The following is a 23,177-nucleotide window of genomic DNA, read 5'->3' on the forward strand; positions in this document are numbered from 1 at the left end:
TTAGCCAGGATTAGAACTCCCAGAATGCATTGGGTTGCCTTAGTCCTCTCCCCTTGGACGGGGCTCCTTTGTGTCCTCATGGGAGGTACACCTTTGTTTCTGTGAGGCATCCTTTGTCCTCTCTCCTTGTGTGTGGCTGCTTTTTCGTCCAATGGAAGGTACACCTTTGTCTCTTGAATGTATGCCTTTGTCTCTGGAAGGTATGCATTTGTTCTTTGCACTTGTATGGGGCTCGTTTCTTTCCTCATGGAAGGTCTGCTGTTTGTCGTTGTGAGGTGTTTCCTTCGTCTCTGTGAGGCATGCCATTTTCCTCTCCTCTTGTGGGGCTCCTTTGTCTCCTCATGCGTGGTATCCTTTGTCCTCTCCTCTTGTGTAGTCCTATTTCGTCTCCTAATAGGAGGTATGCCTTTGACAAGCAATGGCATAGCCTGTAGGTCTCTCTTTTGGGACCTTATAAGTATTTAGTTATCCAGAATAATATCCTTTGTGCAACAACATCAAGTGTTGCATAGCTAAACACTTATAAGGTCCCAAAGGCGAGACCTATTGGCTATGCCAATGCTTGTTAAATACAGCAGTTTTTTTAGGTCGAGCAGACGTACTCTCAATGCGTGAGCATTGAGAGTGTCTGCTCGACGACTAATGCTGCCCGTTATTGGGAATGTGGACACCAATCTGACACGAGCGTTTCCTTCGCAGTTTTCACCGCGGGAGCGCGCGCGTCTGACCCGCGCATGCGCAGAGTAACAGCCCTTGCTCACACAGACGCAGGCAGCCCCCACCCCTCTGCATGCACGCACGCACACACAGGCGAGCGCATGCACACGCAGGCACACACATACAGGCACACGGCACACATACAGGCACACGGCACACAGACACTCGCTCACACACACACCCCTCCCCCACAGTCACACACACGCACTCCAAGACACATACACGCACGCACATACACAGCCCGCCCGCCCCCGCACCCCCCCGCACTCGCGCGCACACATGCTCCCCCCGCTTCCCGCCCCGCTCCCCGCTCAGCAACCCCCTCACCGGCTTCCTTCGTGCGGCGCTCTCCTCAGCTGCAGGGCCCGGCAGCAGGACTCTTCTTCCCTCCTTCGGCACCGGGGCGCAGGGTAGGCTCCTGCCTGCTCCGGTGCTCCAAACACGGCTCCAATTGCGGCTCTTCCGTGGGAGGCGGGGTAGGCTCCCGCCCTCCTACTTCCTGTTTCCTGTTGTCGCGCCGGCCTGCCTGACTTCCTGGTCGCAGGCCGGCAGAGTGACAGCGGTGATTTGCGGTATTTATTTATTTAGTTACTTATGCATTTTTATATAGCGCGGACTTTACCCGAAGGCGGTGTTTATTTATTTATGTATTTATGCATTTTTATATAGCGCGGACTTTACCCGAAGGCGGTATTTATTTATTTATGTATTTATGCATTTTTATATAGCGCGGACTTTACCCGAAGGCGGTATTTATTTATTCATGTATTTATGCATTTTTATATAGCGCGGACTTTACCCGAAGGCGTCAGAGCGCTTCACATTAGGAACAGAAATGAAACATAATGAGAAACATTACAAAAGAACAGGTTGCAAAAACATACGTTACTTACATAAGGTAATAGTGACAATTGTGAGCAAACAAAATACATGAGGTAGTAAAAACTATAAGCAACCAAAAATACATGAGGTAGTAAAGGTAATAGTGACAATGGTGAGCAAACAAAATACTTGAGTAAAAATTGTGAGCAACCAAAATACATGAGGTAGTCAAAAGTGCACAAGAGGAAAAATTGTGAGCAACCACAATACATGAGGTAGTAAAGGTAATAGTGACAATCGTGAGCAAACAAAATACTTGAGTAAAAATTGTGAGCAACCAAAATACATGAGGTAGTCAAAAGTGCACAAGAGGAAATGAAAGTGACAAGTGTGCAGTTATAAGAGAAAACAGAGCATAATTAGAGGTATAGTCCTACATGGGCAAGGTGGCACTTGTGCAAGTATCAAAGGTAAAGACATGTGAGAGGTAGCAGCCGTGTGTTGCAAGGGCAGAGTGGTGTGTGCATTTTACAAAAGGGCACCGAACACCAGTACATGAAAAATACTGCAAAAAGGCAGACCCTCCAATCACAGGCATACACTGGGAAGGCACTTCCATGGTCATGGAAAGTAGAAATTATCAGTAGTGGGAAGTCTTACTCACAAATAGCAAGAGGACGTGAATTACTTTTGGAGGTGTCTCTGGAGGAGGAGAACTTTGAGGTCCCTTTTGAAGGCCTGGGAGGAGGCAGTGGTCCGGAGCTTTTTTTTGTCCTCTCGCGGTTTGTAAATACAAAACATATTGCATTACAAATGCTATAGGTATCACATTTGCGAAAGTTATAACTATTGGCATTGTAAATGACGAAGCTATTTATTTTTATTATTTATTTATTTTATCAATTTATATGGCGCAACAGCTACCCAAAAAGGGTTTCCCGGCGCCTAACCACAGCCTGGTAGAACGTGAAGACAGCAAAGGGATCAGATTACTGATTAAACAACCAGGTTTTTATCTCCTTTCGAAACCTGAGAGGGTTTTGCTCTTTGCGTATTTGAATTGGGAGTGTATTCCACATGACAGGACCCAGGTAGGCGAAGGATTTGCCTCCTATCCTGGCCAGCTTAAATCTGGGGACACAGAATTTTTCTGCTGCTTTAGATCGTAAATTCCTATTGGGGATGTAAGGGGAAGCTAGAGCATGCAAATATTTTGGAGCGGTACGTGCTTTGATTTTAAACATGTAGTTTAGGGCTTTAAACCTAATGCGATACTCCACCCTCAACCAGTGCAGTTCACGCAGGTAAGGGGACACGCTGCTGTTTTTAGGTATGCCACAAAGTAGACGAGCAGCCGCATTTTGAACAATCTGCAGTCTTTTTGTGACTGCTTTGTTTGCACCTAGATACAGGATGTTCCCGTAGTCAAGCCGAGATGTAATTAAGGCATTGACCACCGTTTTCTGCATAGGGCTAGGCAGCATCCACAGGATCTTCTTGAGCCATCTCAAGATGGTAAAGCAGATGCTCACTACTTTGTTGACTTGCTGTTTCATGGACAAAGAGTTGTCCAGGATTACCCCCAGATTTCTAGCCTGCGGCACTGGTGTCGGGAGATTTCCCATCTGGGCAGGCCAATGTAATGAGTTCCAAAGCTCTGGTTGTCTACCCAGAAGGAGAATCTCCGCTTTATCTCCATTTAATTTTAACTGGTTTGTTGACATCCAGTTGAAAATGGATAACAGGCCAGTTTTAAGGAGAGATGGAGAAGAAGTTTGGGGTTCAGATAGTGAGAACACAATCTGAGAATCATCGGCATACGACATGAAGGTTAGACCCGCTTTTGCCACTAGATCCGCTAGGGGTCTGAGATATAAGTTGAAAAAGAGCGGGCTAAGGATGGAGCCCTGCGGTACTCCATGAGGGGAATTGAAAGTTCCCGAGCATGCCGCTGCCGATGATATTTGAAAGGTCCGATGACTCAAGAATGATCTAATCCATTGCAGCGCGTTTCCGCCTATTCCACTTTTTTCCAGTAAAGCGATTAGCCTTTTATGCGATACGGTGTCAAAGGCTGCGCTTAAGTCAAGTAAAATAAGCGCAACCGTTTGACCATCATCGAGTAGTTTCCTCATAGCTTCAGAAACACCCAAAAGGGCCGTTTCTGTAGAGAAACCCGCTCGGAAACCTGACTGGGTGGAGTGAAGTAGGGCATTTTCATCTGAAAAAAGCGTCAGTGCTGAATGCACATGCCTTTCCAGGCATTTGGAAAAAGCAGGAAGGAGTGAGATAGGCCTGTAATTGGCCAATTTATCCGGATCTGCTGTAGGTTTTTTCAACAAGGGTGTTACTATAGCATGTTTCCATATCTTTGGCACTGTGGAAAGCTCTAAAGAAGAATTTAGGGTGTCCGCAATGATTTTAAGGGCAGGTGTATCAAGTAGTTTAATTATCTTGATAGGGATAGGATCCTGTGGAGAACCAGATTTTAACGTCTTCATAATTGAGATAAGAGCATCAGTCGTAATCGGGGCCATTTTTGAAGGGTCTGATTTATAGCCGGAGTACATTCCCAATATTCCTTAGGAGCGGTTGCCACAGTGTTTTTGTCTATCTCGACAATCAGATTGTCAATTTTGTCAGAGAAAAATGTAGCTAAATCCTGACATTGCTTCTTGTTTAGGGGCCGCGTAGGAGCAGCAGTTTGAGCCCCTGCGAGATCTTTAACTGTATTAAACAGCGTTTTTGATTTATTCGCAGCTTCCATTATGGTTGTGGCTACATATATCGTGCGAGCTTTTCTACAAGCAGTATGGTAGAGATTTCTAGCTGTATGATATCTAGTTTTTTTATCAGGATCGAAATCTCTGCGCCAATCTCTCTCAAGTGCCTTACATTTAGTTTTTCCTTCCTTAAGAGAGTCAGTAAACCAGGGAGCCGGGGGATGATGAAAGTTCCCCTTGGTCTTAGTCTGGATTAAACAGGCATCTGCCGCATTGGTGAGCCATTGTTGAGTAGCTATGGCAATGCTTTCCATATTGTAATTTTTATTTGGGGGATGTGAATTTAAGTTCTCATTAAGCTTGGAGATGTCTAGAGCTTTCCAGTTTTTCCTCAGAGAAGGCATTGACCTGCTTAGGTCTGTTGAGGTGCTGGGTAAGGTAAGATCGACTTTAACTAGAAAATGGTCTGACCAGCATACAGGGATATTTTCTATCCAGCTAAGGGAGGGAAGGTTAGACAGTATCGGGTCAAGTAGGTGTCCTGCCCTGTGGGTAGGCCCTGAGTTAATAAGATGAATGTTTGTAGCTAAAAGATCATCCAGCAAGTTTGTGCATGTTGTATTCGATTTATCTTCTAAATGCAGATTTAAATCTCCGATAATAGAGAAGTTTTTGGATGTTAATATAAAAGGGGTAATATGATTTACTAGTTCTGTAGCCCATTTGGTGCCATTTCCAGGAGGTCGGTACATAAGAATACCGGACATCGTGAAGTTTGGATTAAGACATAGTTTAAAAGATGCTGCCTCACTATCAGGTATAATTATCGATTCAAAAGTGCAAGTAAATTGCTTATTATAAACAATCGCGATTCCACCTCCGGTTTTATGAATTCTGTCCAATCTGGTGATCGCATAATTGGAAGGGAGGGCCGTAGCTATATCGGACCCTGAACCTTCATGTAGCCAAGTCTCAGTGAGGAAGAGGGCGCTAGGTTTGTCGTCCATAAGCAAGTCAAAAATCTCGGCCTTATGCATAGGTAGGGATCGACAATTTAAACTGTAGAATAGATGATTTTTGTGAGTAGGGTGTGCCGGCTTCACCTGCTTACTCCGTCTAGTTCTACGAGGGGGGTAGGGCTGATAGGATCTAATTGTGTAGCTACAAAATGGGCAGGAAACAGCGCCCAAATGAGGAATTTCAAGCAAGGTGCAATGTTCATGTTGGACGGGGCGCAAAGATTTTAATAGGTCAGACGACATTACCTTAGAGAGCCTGGGTAGAGGAGTATAATGACTAGCCCCGTGTCCCGTACTGGCACGGACGGGCGCAGACGGGCTCGTCTTTGGCGTGTCTTCGGCGTGTCGAAGGTGTGCCCGCTGCGCTCGTCCGCTGCGCTTCCGAGGGGTGTGCATGGTAATAAGGAGGAGGAGGGGGCGTGGCTACTTAAAAAGGGGCATGGCCTCGTATCACGTGGGAGGTGATGCTGTCAGGGAATTGGCCCTTCCCACAGCAGCGCTCGAGTGGCAAACACAATATCACACAAGAAATAGGTTTGTAAAATCAACTCTACAATGTGCAAAGAAACAATACAATTTTAAAATTAAGGAGCAAAACCCCCGGCTTCCGCCTCAAGGGTAGCTATTTGGTCAACACCGGCTGCGACTCAGCGTGGTGATTTAAGCCTCCGGGAGGGGGCGTGGCTACTTAAAAAGGGGCGTGGCCTCGTATCACGTGGGAGGTGTGTCAGGGAATTGGCCCTTCCCACAGCAGCGCTCGAGTGGCAAACACAATATCACACAAGAAATAGGTTTGTAAAATCAACTCTACAATGTGCAAAGAAACAATACAATTTTAAAATTAAGGAGCAAAACCCCCGGCTTCCGCCTCAAGGGTAGCTATTTGGTCAACTATTATAGCTATTAATTTAGCTATTTAAAAAAAAGAAACATAAATAAAAACTTTGCCATTTACAATACCAATAGCTCAAACGTTCCTAATGCGAGACCTATTGCATTGCAAATGCTTGTTTTTTAAAGGCAGCCCGTATTCCTTGAAGGAAAACAGGATGCATTTAAAAAAGAAGAACAATTGTTACTTACCTGTAAACAGGTGGTTCTCCAATATTGGTGTCTTTCATAGATTCACATGCTTGAATATTCCCCGTCGTCGAAGTGGGAGCCCCACTGTAAATAAAATAGCAATAAAATCCCAATAAAATATGTATGTAAAAACATAACACATAGAAATACACACTAGAAATAGTTACAAATACCAGGTCATAATTCCCACATAGGAATACATGGAGAGAGAGAGAAAACTTTTGCAACATATCCCTGCCATTATGTTAGTCCAAACTACAGCCAATCAGGTGCAAGCACCCCTCCAGAACCTTCTCCTCAGAGGCTCAGGCCCACAGATTTTCGTAGCACAGAGTGACAAAAAGAGTCTAGGAGGAGAAGCGAGCCTCTGAGGGGAGGCGGGTGGGTCGCATGTGAATCTATGAAAGACACCAATACTGGAGAACCACCTGTTTACAGGTAAGTAACAATTGTTCTTCTCCAGTATTAGGGTGTCTTTCATAGATTCACATGCTTGAATAGAATAGTGAGCAGTAATAGCTGGCAGCAAGAGCAAAAACAGCAATGCATAGGCATGAAAATGCAAACTAGCAAGCATAGCCAGGTAGGAATGATAATAATAATATAACAATATCATTACACAAACCATATAGGCGGAGGGTAGAAAGCAGAGGCTCACCTTAGTTAAAAAGATTGCGAAGCACCGCTTGTCCCACTGCCCTAACGGCTTAGTTGATCATTTCAAGGCAGTAATGCCTCGTGAAAGTGTGCCTGCTGGACCACGTAGCTGCTCGGCAAATTTGGTGAATCGGCACACCAGCAAACAGGGCAGTAGAGGATGACATCGCCCTGGTGGAATGAGCTCTCACCAATGATTGAAGAGGCTTGCCAGCCTTCTGATGACAGAAGGAAACTGCTGAAGAAATCCAACGTGCAATTGTTGGCTTGGTGACAGAACGCCCCTTGCACATGCGTCCGTAGGCCACGAACAGCTGATCCTATTTGCGAAAGGGTGTCGTCCTATTGATGTAAAATTTACGGCATCGCTTAACGTCCAGCGAATGTAAACGTTGCTCCACTGGGGATTGAGGATTGGGAAAGAAAGTCTTTAAGAAAACAGGTTCATTGAGGTGAGTCACTGGGCACCTTAGGCATGAAAGCCGGATTGGTGCGAAGCACTACACAGTCCGATTTGAATTGGAGAAAAGGAGGCTTAATGGTAAATGCGTGAATATCACTCACGCGACGTGAAGAGGTTAAAGCAAGGAGAAGGGTCACTTTCCAAGTAAAAAATTTAAAATCTGCTTTGTGGATAGGCTCGAATGGTGCCTTCATTAATTGTGCCAAAACAATGTTGAGATGCCAGGTTGGAGGAGGACGCCTAATGGGCGGGAACTTCCTGAACAATCCCTTGAAAAACTGACAAATGATTCTGATAGAGCAGAGAGAGGAGGAGCCATCCGACCGGAAGCGAGAAATCGCCGCCAAGAAAACCTTCTAAGTGGCGTGGGAAAGTCCTGACTGTGCCAGCTCTAGAAAGAATGGTAGTAACTGAGCTGGAGTAGAATGAACAGGATGAATGTTGGCAGTTGCGCACCAGTGACAGAATCTTTTCCACTTTAGTTTATAAGTCTTTATTGTAGATGGAGCTCTGGCTTTGGCAAGAATGTCCCTGCATGCTGGCGGGATGTTCAAATGGGCAAATTCAAGGTGCTCAGGTTCCAGGCCGATAATTTGAGAGAGGAGGGGTCCGGATGACAAATCAGACCCTCGTCCATCGTGAGAAGATCCGCTCGAGGATGAAGGAGAATGGGTTCCCACTGAGACAGAAGCAGCAGTTCCGAGAACCACGCTTGTCGAGGCCATCTGGGAGAGATCAGGAGAATGTGGCACGGCTGTCTCCGCATCTTCCACAACACTCGAGGAACCAGTGGAATTGGCGGAAAGGCATAGGCGAATAGACCGCACCAATCAATCAAAAGGGCATTCCCGGACTATTCTGGATGGGGAAGCCAACTTGCAAAGGACGGGCATTTGCGGTTCACTGGGCTCGCAAAGAGATCTATTTGTGGATGACCCCAACGTCGAAAGATGAAGTCCAGAGTCGGCTGATGTAGCTCCCACTCGTGAGTTGAGGATGCGGACCGGCTGAGGGCATCCGCTAGGATGTTCGAGATGCCCGGTAGATGAACCGCTGTCAGGGTAATGTGGTGCCGAAGCGCCCAATCCCAGATAGTCTGTGCCAGTCGAGATAGGAGAGGAGATTTGGTGCCGCCCTGCTTGTTCACATAGTGCATACTGGTGGTATTGTCCGTTTGGATGAGCACCGATTCTCTCTGGATCAGAATATGGAACGATTTGAGAGCCAGGAAGATGGCCATCAACTCCAACCTGTTGATGTGCCAGGAGCGTTGAGACTGAGTCCATTTGCCCTTGATGGATAGCCCTTGAAGGTGTGCGCCCCACCCTTCCAAGGAGGCATCCGTGGTCAGAATGAGTTCCGGAGCTGTGGTGAGGAATGAGGTCCCAGCAGCCACACTGGACTGCTGCGCTCACCACTGGAGAGCCGATCTCATCCGGGCGGTCACACGAACGAGATCGTTGTAAGAGCCGGTGACCTGACGCCACTGAGCGTCCAATTCTTCCTGAATGGGGCGACTCCTGAGCCTGCAATTTGGGATCAGAGAGATGCAGGAGGACGCCATTCCCAGAAAAGACTTCAATATACGAATGGAAACTGACTCTTTTGAACAAAGGAGAGCCACCAGGCGTAGAATCCGCAGCTGACGTTCGTGAGACACGAATGCTTTGGCTAGTGACGTATCCAGAGTGGCGCCTAGAAAAGTCCTGCAGTGAGCTGGTTCGACCTGAGATTTCTCGGCATTGATGGAAAGACCGAGGGTGCGAAATAAGGTTTGATAGAGTTGTGTGTGTCGAGACAGCTGGCTGTGAGACTGCGACTTGATGAGACAATCGTCTAGGTATGGAAACATTTTGACACCCTGTAGACGTAGGTAAGCCACCACTGGAGCCAAAACCTTTGTGAAGACACGAGGGGCGGAGCGCAGGCCAAAAGGCAGCACCCTGAATTGAAAGTCTCTCTGCCCCACCCGGAAACGCAAGTACTTCCGGTGACGAGGAAGAATTGGCACATGGAAATAAGCATCCTGGAGGTCGATGGTGGTCATGAAGTCGTCCTTGCAGAGTACACGTAGGATCTCCATCAGCGTGATCTTGCGAAAGGACTGGCACTTCAGGTATTTGTTCAGTGCCTGTAAATAGAGGATTGGACAACAGTCGCCTGTCTTTTTGAGGATGAGGAAAAACCGGGAATAAAATCCCATCCCCCTCTGAGACTTGGGAACCACTTCGATGGCACCTTTTTGAATCATGATGCGAATCGGCTGGAAAAGTTCTTTGAGGTGCGCAGGAGGCGGACCAGTCGGAGGAGTCTGAGGAGGAAACTTTACGAACTCCAAGGCCCTTTGATACAATATCCAGCACCCAACGGTCTGAGGTGATTGAGGACCATTGAAAAAAGAACAGGGAGATTCGACCTCCAACCTTGCGCAGGAAAGGTAAGTCATTGCCTTTTGGAAGTGGAACCTCTATAGGAAGACTTTCCACAATAGGATTTGGAAGATTGCTGGCGAGAGGTCTGCTGCGGCTGGTTGGAATACGGTTGATTTCCCTGGCCATAGGAGCGGTATTATTTAGATCCGCCACGAAAAGAAGAGGTGGTGCCGCGGCCGCGCACACCCCGAAAGGGCTGTTTGCGGAACTGTAAAGTGCCCAAGGAACAAGTTGTTTCAGTATCTTTCTTCATCGTCTGCAGCGCCTCATCAACATGTTGACCGAAGAGAGACTCGCCGTCGTAGGGCAATTTTCGCCTGAACTTCCTGGCGAAAAGAAGAAGAAGAACCCTGGGGCGCCTTATATTTTTTCTCCAATCGAGGTAGCTGTGCAGGGATGGAATTCGGCGTGTGCATCAACTTGCCTCCTTCATTCCAAATGAAGTCAATGATTGGGACTGTCCGAACTTGCTTGAAAGGTTGACTCTTAAAGTCGTAAAGAAAGCAATCTTCTTCCCTTTGAACCATAGGTAGTTTAAAGCGGAGCGCCGCTCTATCCATGAGTTGGTGAAAACCTGCAATGTCCACAGGAGGGGAATCCCCAGGAGTTGCAGGAGGTGGGGACGGTGTCTGAATTTGGAAATCGTCCCAATTTTGCATATCGCCATCGCCATCAGTATCATCGCCCGGCAGCTCACCATCCTCTCTGTCTGGGCGCATATTATCATCCTCGTCCTCGTACACCGTAGCATGGACCTGAATAGAGGTCTTAACCAGAGCAGGCGGCGGTGCCAGTTGAGGCGGCGGAACAGCTGCAGGAGCTGTTGCAGGTGCAGGTGCCGTAGGCAGAGGCGAACCATGGCGAGATGACGGAAAATGCCTGCTGCAATCCTCCAGCATATACTGGAGATTGTAAATGAGGGAAAGAGGAAGTGCTGCCGTGGGAACCTGAGTGGACGGTTCCTTCTTCTGAAAAGACGAGTCCTCGTGATCATCCTCATAGTCTTGACACTTTATGATTAGTTCAGAAGGGCTTCGTGCTGCCCGGAAATGATCATCCCCATCTTCCTCAGAACCAGAGTCCTGTTCAGAACCTGTCGCAAATAGGTATGACGGGGACTGCATGTCACGTGGAATGTCAAGCTGTTCCAGAGGCACTTGGCGATGTTGGTGCAAAGGGTCGGCGGAGGAAACAACAGACCCGGGTGAAGAAATCGGCACCAGAGGCAAGGATGCGTAGGATGATGGCACCACCGTCGACGAACTCATCGTCGAATCCGCTGCCGACGACAGAACAGACATCGACGGAGCCACCGCCGACGGAGCCACCGTCGACGGAGTTGTCGTAGACAAAACCGCCGCCAATGGAACATTGGTCGACGGAGCAGCCGACGACGAGGAGGCTTTCTTCACAATCCTCGTCGACGTAAATCCTGATGACGATGATAGACCCTTCTTCGACGTCGAGGCGATAAGAATCGTCGACGAGACAGTCTTAAAACTGAGGCATACCTTCGTCGACATGGATGCCGTCGACGCAGCCGCCGTCGACGAACCAGAAGCCAAAGTCGTCGTCACTGTTGTCGTCGACGAGCCGGAGACGGCAGATCTCGTCATCGAAATGATCGTCGGCGCTCCCGTCGACGATTTTACACGGTTTGAGGTGGAAACGTGCTTAGAAGAAGCCGTAGACGCCTGAGAGTCAGATCTCGGGTGCATCGCGTAGCAGGAGGAGGTGAGGACACCCCAGGAGCCTTCAAGAGTGAGAGTTTCGTCTTCTTCAAGAAGGGAGAAGGTACATCCTGCACACTGCTACGCTTTGAGGCGGCCTTAGAAGTACCTGACATCAGGCTTTCTGCGTCAGAAAGTGCTGAATCCTTGTCTTTCAGCCTTTGTAACCAGAGGAGGAGGAGGCAACCCTCCCTATCCTTTAAGGTCTTGGTGGAAAAAGTCCTACAGATTTTACATTTGCCTACCTCATGGTCAGGATATAGGCAGTATATACATTTCTTGTGGGGGTCCTCAGAATAAAGTCTCAACTTCCCACAAAAAGAACAAGGTCTAAACAAAGACTTCTTACTTGAAGACATTGTAGAAAGTACTGGAAACCAGAAAAAAGTAGAAACACTGAGCAGAGCTCAGAGAGACTCCCTTCACACGACGTGCGGCAGAAAATCTGAGGGCCTGAGCCTCGTCGGAGAAGGTTCTGGAGGTTTGCTTGCGCCTGATTGGCTGTAGTTTGGACTAACATAATGACAGGGATATGTTGCAAAAGTTTTCTCTCGCTCCATGTATTCCTATGTGGGAATTATGACCTGGTATTTCCAACTATTTCTAGTGTGTATTTCTATGTGTTATGTTTTTACATACATATTTTATTGGGATTTTATTGCTATTTTATTTCCCGTGGGGCTCCCACTTCGACGACGGGGAATATTCAAGCACGTGAATCTATGAAAGACACCCTAATACTGGAGAAAAATGTTACTGTTCAGTTTCATTTTTTAAGTGCAGGCAGTGATCCCTGGGACCACTGCCTGCTATTAAAAAATATTTCCGCACACAATCACAAATGGGAAGGGGTCCCCTGGGGACCACTTCCCGTTTGCGAGTGGTTTACCACCTACTTGAAGTAGGTGGCAAACTGCAAGTGTTTTGCAACTGCAAATCCAGTCGCAAAACAAAAGTACATGGCATTGAGGCTCGCAATTAGGAAGGGATGCCCCTTCCTAATAGCGAGAGTTGCAAATGCTATTTTGCGAGTGAGTGACTCGCAAAATAGCGTTTGTACATGCCTGGACCCTTTTTTGCTGTCGCAAACGAGCCAATCTCCCGTTTGCGACTGCAAAAAGGGTCGTACATCTGGCCCCTAGTTCTCGTAACAGATGGCAGGTGTCTTCAGAACTGTGTCTGTTAACTCTAGCTTAGGACTAATGCCATTACCCAATACTGTGTCTCTCAAATAGGGTACTACTCTTACTCTGAACTTGCACAACTTTCTCTTCCGAGTGAGGCCACTCTAGCTCAGCCTGCAGAAATGTGTCTCAACGTCATATTATGATTCTCTATATGTTCTTTCAGACACCAGTATGTCTTGTTCGAAAAACATAACACAATTAATTATTTCCATAAAGTCTTCATTATTCTCAGGAAACACAAAGCTTTAGATGCCAAACAAAAAAGAAGCCTAACAAATCTTTAAAAAAAGATGACAAAGAGGTTAAAGCCCTATAATCCTTATGGAAGGGGCACGCAGAAGAAAAGTTCATTATTCTGAAAAAATGTGCTTCCAACCCAGCATGAACAGTGCTTCTCAGGTACTAGGATGGCCATTTTGTGTGTACCTGGGTCTGTGAACAAGCTTATTTGAGGATATTGTCAGTCCTGGAAGATGCTTTTTAGAACTTCATCCATGAGAACCCACTTCTGGTTATCTTGGAAAGATCAGCTGAAGTCCAGTTCTTCATTCTGAATCCCTGACAGACACATCAGTATGATGTGTAAGTCCCTTGCGGTAAGCCACCTCCAGATTGTTTGCGCTTTCAGGCACAGTAGTTTGGATAAGTCTTTCTCTTCTTGTATAAGTACCATTACTTTGTGGTGCCATTAACAATTAGGAACTTTGTCTTAAAAAATGAAAGTAATTACTTTAGAGAGAGATGGACAACTGTCAATTCCAAAAGGTTGATATTGAAGGTATTTTCCTTCTTCAACCCTGTCCCCTGAACGTTTAGATGATCAATGTGTGCCCCATTCCTGAAGGGAAGTGTGAGAAGTTGGCCTGATGTGCAGTGCTCACTATTCTAGTGATCACTATATATCAGTCCAAACAACCCTTATTGATGATTGGTTGTAAGTCAACCTTATAGACCAGCTATCCTAGTAGCATGGATACGAGCAGTCTAAGGCTAAGACTCTAGAGGGCGTGTTAAGCCAGCTGTTTTACCATCACATTACCCCTTGAACACCCAGTGAAAGGACACCACACAAGTGTTATGAAAATAAACAGTGTATTTATTAGAATCACAACAGCCCTGTACTCTTTATGAGGACAGGGTGCTAGGCATACAACAAAACTCTTACGAAAATACTTAAGTTAGCACAGTATATACAAATGCCCGAGGGGCACGGAAAACCATATACTCCAAAAGTGGAATGCGAAATTACTAGCAGGTAAGTACAGTACTAATAGGCTTTGGAATCGCTAGGACTTGACTATGGAATCGTTAGACTACTTCCAGGGGACTCGGGTGCAGAGTGTGCACTCTCACGCGGGATGCGGGACAAAGTCTATGATAGCTAGTAAAGTTAAAGTTAGTGTTCACGGGCGAACCCGACCTGGTAGGGAGAAAACGACAGTGGATCCTGACCCTTGGATAGTGAGGCTATGCTGGGGCACCGAAATGCCGAAGTTACCTAGCCCAGGGGCTGCAGCTGCATAGGTCTCAAAAGACGTCGGGAATCCTCGTCGACGAACCAGGAGCCTGGAAGAAAGATGCTGGCAGGCGACCAGTGAAGAGAGTTCGAGTTGATCCAAGCCTGGATCTTGAAGATGGATGACACCTGAAAGCAGAGGGGACCAAGTTCGTGACTACTAGCCAGTAGTCAGGTGGCACCAGGAGGGCACCGGATGGTAGTCACCTCGGCTAGGTGAGTGGGCGACGCTGTGCTCTGCAGATCTCACGGACCAGGAGGCGTTGTCGGCGACCAGGATGGAGAGGCGAGCTGTCCCACGATGGATGAAGCTGTCAGCGTCGAAGAACCCAGAATTGGGCAACAAAGCCTTGGCTAATTCAAGCCCACGCGGTGGACTCAAAATGGCGTCTTGAGTGGACCAGGAGGGTCCGGGGTGCTCCTCTTCTGGAAGGGAGCAAGGGCCAGTCTGGAGCAACCAGACTAGCAGCAGTGATGTCGTTGGGCGTCGTTCAGAAGGCCACAAGCCAGCGGGCTAGTAGCCAAACAACGCGGTGAGCAGCAAAAAGCAGAAGGGCCCCACGCCGATCGTGGAGATGCTGGGGGGCTGCTCTTCGGTGCTGGAGCTGCTCAGGGTTGGGGCTTCTCGGACCCCAAAGCACTCGCCAGGAGATTACTCGGCGGGCTTGCTGTGCAGAAGTCGTGCAGTCTTGGCAATAGTCGGTCCCTTGAGGTCTCGTCGCACTCACGGTTCTCAGCTTGGCTGTAGAGGTGAGTAGAGGTCGGAGGTGCCAGGGAAGCCGGGTCTTGTCGAGCTGGGCAGTCGGATTCCGGAGGAAGGACTTACAGCAGACCGCAGTGTTCTTCGGATGGTGCCTGCGGATGCAGGGTGACTACTCCTTAGTCACAAGGGAGAATCTTGAAGAAGAAATCTTGATGTCCTTTCGTAGAAAGTCGTGTCTTGATTCCAAAGATGATCTAATTTGGAAGGGGGCCTGCTCCTACCTTTATCTGGGAAAAGGGGGCTGGCACGCGACTAAGTCCTGCCCTATGGGTGGGACCAGGAGGGGGGTGGTTACACCCCTCTCCTTTGGCGGGCTTTCCCCAGGCCAGGGGCTGGAGTGCCCCTGGAACTGGTTTCAGCCGGCCTATGCACAGTGAGCACCGGGGTGCCACTTGCAGTCACCTTCCTCTGAAGCCCTGCCTACCTAGGATACACAAAATCCTGTCTGGGACGGTGCTGGCACCGCCCCTGGCAGGAAACCCTTTGTCCTTATCTCCTGCTCTGGGAGGACTCCCAGCAGCAGGAGGGCAGACTTGTGTCTCGGTGGCAGCATCCATTTTGTGGAGCTGAGGCTCTGTTTGACTTTACCCGGGGTTAGAGGTTACATACATGTCGTGTCCCTCTAGAAGGGTGGAATGCTAACTCCGTCGCCAGAATTGGCGAGGGGTTAGTATTCCAATTCGTATGACACCTTACTCGACATGTTTTGATAAAGCGATACCAGAGTTGGCATATAACCGCGAGGATTATAATGCACTTAAGAGTATATGGTATGCGATATCATGGAAACGGCTAAGGGATGGATCCCGAAAGCCGCAGACAGGCTCAGCTCATGCCAGAGCACCATCTCACACGATTCCAAGCACTCTGCCTTCAGGATTGTTAAGGCCTGCCATAGGAGTGACTGATAGGAGATCTGTGTGTCCATTTTAGGGTTAGATATAGGTATACTATATCTAAAGCAAAGGGTGAGTACACCACCTTGCCCCAGCTGTCGTGCAGCCAGTTGTGTCAGTTTAGTTAGTCAGCCCAGGGGTGGCATAATACATGCTTCAGCCCCTGGGAGACTTCTGGGTACACCTCAGCCCTGGGTACAGGGACTTGGAGAGGGCCCAGTGCCAATTCAGTACCTGAGTACAATTTGGATAGAGAGAACAGCTAGGCTGTGGGTCTGATTAGCAGGCCCACAGCCAGGGAAAGTCGTAAACCAGTGCAGCAAAAAGCAAAAATCTGGGTGATCATAGGATTGCAGACCCTACTCTCCTACAGGAAGCATCCATGACTATTTGTGTTGGGGTATCCTAGTGAAGGGAAACTCCTTTCAGCAGATTCTTTGACTGGAACCACACGGAAAATGATTGGATCATCCAACATGCACACGCTAATCGATCTAGCAAGCAGCAGCAAATTGGAGAGTGCGCTAGCATTATCTAGAACCCAGTCAGCTAAGATCAGTAATCTTCAGCATAGGTATCATTTACTTCCAGAACACAAATTCTGTGCTAGTGCCACGTGAGAGCTGCTGGAGGGAAGGTTCATGATGAGGTCAGTCCTGCCGAAGATCACAAAGATGCTCACTTTCCACCACTTGGTTAGTATAAATGATGATCATAGAACATTATTTAGCCACCACCAGCAAACAGTATGAAAGTTAATGACAACTTAGAGACATCCTTACAGCAGATGGATACATGAGTCATGGAACAGTGCACTTTGTGCCACTAAAATGCCAATTTATTAGCTTTTTAAGCCAAGCAGTTGATAGATAGACATACTAACCAGGTTTTGAAATATCTTCCCACTTCTTGTTCTGGCTCCAGAGACCTCGAGTTGAGATGTTTGATTTACCAACTGTTCAACCTAAAAGAGACATGTAGGAATATTGTCAAATGTTTATTGAATATACAAACCACAGATATTCTGCAGATGGTAAATAATTAAGACATCAAAGTTACTATCCTTAAGCAAAATGCAGAGTGTTACATTTATTGGGATTTTGTTACTAATTCTATCCCTTAGTTTTCCTGTAAACCTACCCCGTGGGGTACTGTGCCACATAACAACACTTGCTAGTTTCATTAATAAGGGCATAATGATAAGGACCAATGTCAGATGGCTATGCTGGAAGAATATTGTAATAGGAGAAAATGTATGGGTTACGAGTAATGGAGTAAATGCAACTTTAATCTTCTCTTGCTTTGCCTTGCTTCTATTCCAAACCTGTAGGCAGATACGCCATCATGGCATCTGCTACATGAATAGTCGAACACCTCTGCTCATGTGTGGGACTTCTTTGACATGGATAAGATTTTCCTTGTTCGAAAACGAAAATGCAAAGTTATAAGCTAAACGTTTCAAATTCTTTTTTTTTGCACATACAGTTTGTTTTGCTGATTGTCTGTCAGTTTCTCCTCTATATATTTTCACAAACAAGAAAAAAAGCCAGCATTTAACTTCCCATCTCAAACTCTTTACAGAGTCCAAAAGCCACAATGTCCCACAATGCACTGCAAGGTCAGTTTGCCAGTGAATTAAAGGCAAGACACAGAGATCCTTTGTAACCATCATTATGGTCTTTATGGGTAGGAGGGTGGGACGTTCATGAATTAAAAAATAATGTCCAAGATGGACTATTCGTATTACAGGTAAGTTCTCTTTCCTTGTTCGTCCTAGTATTTTCCTTGCCCTTAGTTAAAACTACACTAAGTTAGCAGGCCCATCCCAAAGACCACCACAGAGGATCATCATTTAAGCAATCAATCTGCACACCTTTAAGGAATCAAGCTCACAAGGCGGTTTGACCATGGCAAAGTTATAGAATTATATCTAGATAGCTGATTTACATATGTATGAAAAGTAGATTTTTCTCAATAGCGCTGCTGAGGCAGCACTGATACTTATGGAATGAGTTTGGTAGTTACCTGAAAGGGGGTCTGTTGGTGTTCTGGTGGTATGTGTGTACGAAGGATATTATACATCTAGCAACAACTTGCTTTGAAGAAATTAAATCAATGTATATATACCTACATTTCACAACTAATTGTTTGATTTACTTATGTGAATAAGTTACTTACCTGTAATCCTAGTTCTCTTCCAGGGGTATCCTCATCAAAGTCATAAGCGCTGAATATTCCCGCCCATGTGCGGGGGCCCGGGAAATAAAAAAAATATATATATGAAAAACATATATACAGATATATATATATATATATATATATCAATCATTTTTTCTCATACCAATGCAGCCCCCATGTAGGAGGCTAAACAATGCAATATTATGATAAATTCTTGTGCAAACACATAATGAATATATGAACCACAGTAGGGCAAGTATTACTTGAACTCCTTTTAATGAGTACAACCCATGAAAACAGCAAAAAGAGCAGGCATTGTTAGCATACAGGCTGCATCGTAAGCAATAGCTTAGAAAATGAAAGCAATTGTACAAAAACTGGCACCGTGCCTTTAAGGCATCCATGACCCCTAGCTTCCCATCATGCCTCAGGGGTGACGGTTAGCTCAGTTGTTCTTTGCGGACGCCAGAGATTAGGATACAAACATAAAGCTTAACCAAACCAGGAAAAAACAGTCTCATTTGCCTGGGGAGGCGGGTGGGTTGCTTATGACTTTGGTGAGGATACCCCTGGAAGAGAACTTTGATTACAGGTAAGTAACTTATCCTTCTCTTCCAGGGGATCCTCATCAATAGTCATAAGCACTGAATAGAACAGCAAGCCCATCTTCCACCTGCGGGCAAATGAGACGGAATAACCCAACAGACAACCATAATCATTAATAATTGAACAGATTCCTCAAGGAGGCCTGGCCTACTTGGGTGTCTGTTCTGGTATCTGAATCAAGACAATAATGTCTTGTAAATGTGTGTACAGATCTCCAGATAGCTGCTTTACAGATTTCAGAGATTGGAACATTATTGAGGAAAGCAGTTGTAGCCGCTTTTCCTCTAGTGGAATGAGCCTTGGGGGTAGCCCCAAGAGGCTTCTGTGCTAACTGGTAAGCCAAGTAGATACATGACACTATCCACCTGGAGATGGAACGTTTGGAGGCTGGAAAACCTGTTCTGATCAAACCGTAATTAATGAATAGTTGATCAGATGTTCTTCTCATTTTGGACCTTTTCCAAATAGAATTTTAAAACCCTCTTCAGGTCCAATGAGTGGAGTGACCTTTCAGCTGGAGTACAGGGGTTAGGAAAAAAGGTTGGTAATGAAATAGTTTGGTTGACATGAAAATCTGACACCACCTTCGGAAGGAAGGAAGGGGTAAGTTCTTAAAACCACTCTATTTAAGTGGAACACTGGGTAAGGCTCTTTTGAGCAGAGAGCTTGAATCTCGCTCACCCTGCGAGCTTAGGTAATAGCCACTAGGAAATCTACCTTCCAAGTAAGGTGTTGAAGGGTTGCTTTGTGGATAGGCTCAATGGGGGACCCATCAATTTAAACAGAACTAAGCTCAATTCCCAGGGGGGAGAAGGAGACCGAACAGGAGGATAGACCTTCTTTAGACCTTGTAAAAAATCCTTCACTACCTGTAGCTGAAAAAAGGATGGTTGAGAAGGAGAACGCCTGTATGCCATAATGGCAGCCGGGTGCACCTTAATGAAGGCAAATTTAAGGCCTGCCTTAACTAAATGAAGCAGATATGGTAAAACGACTACCTCCTATCCATTGGTAGGATTACAATTATTTTGTACACACCATAAGAAAAAGCATTTCCATTTACAAGCATAGGATTGCCTTGTGGAGGGCCTCCTAGCTTCTTTCAAGGTGGTCATGCAGTCTTTAGGAAGTCCTAAATGACCATACTGGAGGACCTCAGGAGCCATGCTGCCAAGTTCAGTGAGGGAAGGTTGGGGTGATGAATCCTCCCGTTCATCTTGGACAGCAAGTCCGGTCTGCACGGCAATCTCCAGTTTTGGTATTCTGACAGGTGCAGAAGGTCAACCATTGCCTGGGCCAATCCAGAGCAATCAGAATCATCCGCGTGTCTGAGTGTGAGTTTGGTCACCACCTTTGGGATGAGTGGAAAAGGTGGAAAGGCATACACAAATGCCCCTGACCAGCTGATCAAAAGGGCATTCCCCTTCGACCCAGGTCGGTAGAACCCTGAGGCGAAGTCTCAGCATTTTTTGTTTGTGTCGTCCGCGAACAGATCGATGCTTGGACGACCCCATTCTTAGAAAATGCCCTTGACAACTTTGTCGTTTAGAACCCAGCCCTGCTGGTCCTCGAAGTGCCGACTGAGAGCGTTTGCCCGTGAATTCTGATCTCCCGGTAGGTGCACTGCTGTAAACGATAGATTTCTCGCTAAGAGCCAATGCCAGAGGGCCTGAGCTTCCAACGACAGAGCCTCGATCGAGTCCCTACCTGTTTGTTCAGGGAATACATGGTGGTCGTATTGTCCGTCTGTACTAGAATGGAATTGCTCTCAATCAAAGGGAGGAAAGCCTTGAGAGCCAGATGCACTGCTCTCAACTCCAGCATGCTGATGTGGTACAACTGTTCTTTTGTTGACCATTGACCTTGTGTCAGGAGAGACCCCATGTGAACTCCCCAACCCTGTAGGGTGGCACCCGTGATCAAAGATTGGGAGGGAGGAGCCTGATAGAATGGAACTCCTACCAGAAGATTTTTTGTCTCACCCACCATGGTATTGATGCTCTGGCTGTGTGCGACAGTTGTATCCTGTCTTCCCACCGAGCCGTTCTTTGATCCCACTTATCCTCCAGATCTTGTTGTAAGGGACGCATTCTCAGTCTGGTATTGGGTACCAGAAAGACGCAGGATGCCATTGATCCTAGAAGAGATGCAATCTGGCGGACCGAAGGTATGTTGTTGTGTAGGATCTGCTTGCCCTTTAGTGTGATTGAAAACAGTTTCTCCTCCGAAGAAAACGCTTTTCCTATTGCGGAGTCTATTGTTGTCCCCACATAATGAATTCTCTGCGTGGGTTGCTGAGTCGATTTTTCGAAGTTTACGTGGAGACCCAGCTGCTGGCAAACGTCTAGACATTGTTGAAAATTGTTCCTCACACTCTGGGGAGAGGGACCTTTCAGAAGCTGAGATAGGTATACACAAAGATGCCCCTGTGTCATAAAGCGGCTGCTACTACTGCCATGCACTTCGTGAACACTCTGGAAGCTGACTTCAACCCGGAGGGCAGTACCTTGAACTGGAAATGGGAGGACCCCACCAGGAAACGCAGGAACTTCCTGTGATGAGGACTGATTGGGACATGAAAGTATGTATCTTGCAGATCCAGCGAACACATCCAATCTCCCTGTTGTAGATGTGGATATATTTGAAGAAGAGCCAACATGCGAAACCTTTCTTTTCTGATGGACTTGTTGAGTGTTCGAAGGTCTTGAATAGGTCTGAAATCTGACTTTTTAGACCCTTTTTCTTTACTAGGAAGTATATTGAGTATACTCCTTGACCTCGTTGTGATGCAGGGACATTCTCAATGGCTGACTTTCTTAGAAGGACAGATACCTCCTGCTGCAGTAGTTTTATCTGGTGGCATGTTGTTTTCGCTGGTGGGATCGAGGGAGGCCGATGTTGAAAACGTAGAGAGTACCCATTTTGCAGCATAGTCAACACCCAATGGTCTTGTGTAATACTCTGCCACTCCTCCAGATGATTGGCAATACTTCCCCCTACTGGAGTGGAAAACAGTGATGGAGGAAGCAGACACTCATTGTTTAGTTGGTGTGTTTGCTGATGTACATGACTGACAAGGGGTTCCTCTTCCTCTGGGGGAACAAACGACCCTGGAACTGGGCCTTCGATTGACCCTGCTGCTGCTGTTGCCTCTGCCAATGAAGGGTGTGAACCCTCTGACGGAAGGTTCGCCAATCATAGGGCCTGTAACGGCGCCGGAAATCTTTCTTCTTCTGAAGCCCAACCGGCTTCAGGGTATCAAGTTCTTACTTCACCCTTGACATTTCTTCATCAGTGTGAGTGCGAAACAAGGATGAGCCTGTGAAAGGAAGATTGAGAATCCGGGACTGCGCTTCCGGTTTAAGTGCAGTAAGACGGAGCCATGATGATCTTCTGGAGCTGATTCCATGAGCATAGGCATGCGCAGACAGCGTTGCGCCATCAGCTGCGGCGCTGATCTCTTGGTTTGCCACCAAACTGCCTTCTTGCACAATTTCCTCAAAATCTATGCGGTCTTCCCTTGGTAGCTTCTCTGTGAACCTCTGCAGAGAGTCCCACAGAGATCTGTCATAACGCCCCAACAGGGCTGAAGCGCTGGAGACTTTCATCATGGAGGCTGACGTGCCACAGACCTTTCTCCCCCATGCATCCTGTGCTCTGCTCTCCTTATCCGGTGGAACTGTAGATGAGGAGGCTACTGCGTGTGTCTTTTTGGCCGCAGCTATAATAACGGAATCTGGTGGAGGATCAGATCTTCAGGCGGCCTGTATTTTTTCACGATTCTCGCTGGTGCTGGGTTGAGAGTCGCTGGCGTTAGATATATGTCCATTACAGGGCTGGAGCAGACCCTGGACCAGAGGTAGCAATGGCTTGGCTGCCGATCTCTGATTCAAAGTCTTGAATATGATTGAGGACAAGCTTTGCTGAGTAGGCATAGAGATGTTTAACTTGTTTGCTCCTCTGGAGAGGACATCGTGAAAAGTAACAACGTCGTCCACCGGAGAGATTCCTGACCGTGGGCTGTCTAACAGTCGGGGAGTAGTCCCTCATCGAAGAATGTGTGGAAGAGGGTGAACTTGTTGGAGACCTGTGTCTTCTCATTTGCTCTCGAGACCTGGATATTCTTCTTGAAGAGCAAGCGGGAGTATGTATGCGATCTCTACCCCTCAATGGAGTAGTAGGAGAGAGATCCACTGCTTGCACAAGATGGGCAAGAGGAGGCCTGTGTAAAGGACTGGAATAGTCCTAAGCACCTCCCGTTTGTGGAGCGTCAGCTTAACACCAGTTATGTAGAGATAACAACCATCTGGGAGAGAGTTGTACTGACAGAGATTTTCTCCTCTCTTCCCGAGCAGGAGCTTCCTGCGAGTGCAAGCTGTGTGCAG

General features: G+C 46.9%; 1 protein-coding gene across 9 annotated transcripts in view; it reads right to left on the minus strand.

Moving 5' to 3' along the window:
• Positions 1 to 23,177, minus strand: part of HORMAD1 (HORMA domain containing 1) — a 920,105-nt gene that overhangs the window by 143,303 nt on the left and 753,625 nt on the right. For all 9 annotated transcript variants that reach the window (XM_078670957.1, XM_078670959.1, XM_078670964.1 and 6 more), the window contains one exon: positions 16,892 to 16,972. In XM_078670957.1, the coding sequence (XP_078527083.1) occupies positions 16,892 to 16,972 (81 nt within the window). The remainder of the gene's footprint in view (positions 1 to 16,891; positions 16,973 to 23,177) is intronic.

This window comes from Lissotriton helveticus, chromosome 12, assembly GCF_964261635.1.
Source record: "Lissotriton helveticus chromosome 12, aLisHel1.1, whole genome shotgun sequence".
In the NCBI taxonomy this organism is placed as follows: domain Eukaryota; kingdom Metazoa; phylum Chordata; class Amphibia; order Caudata; family Salamandridae; genus Lissotriton; species Lissotriton helveticus.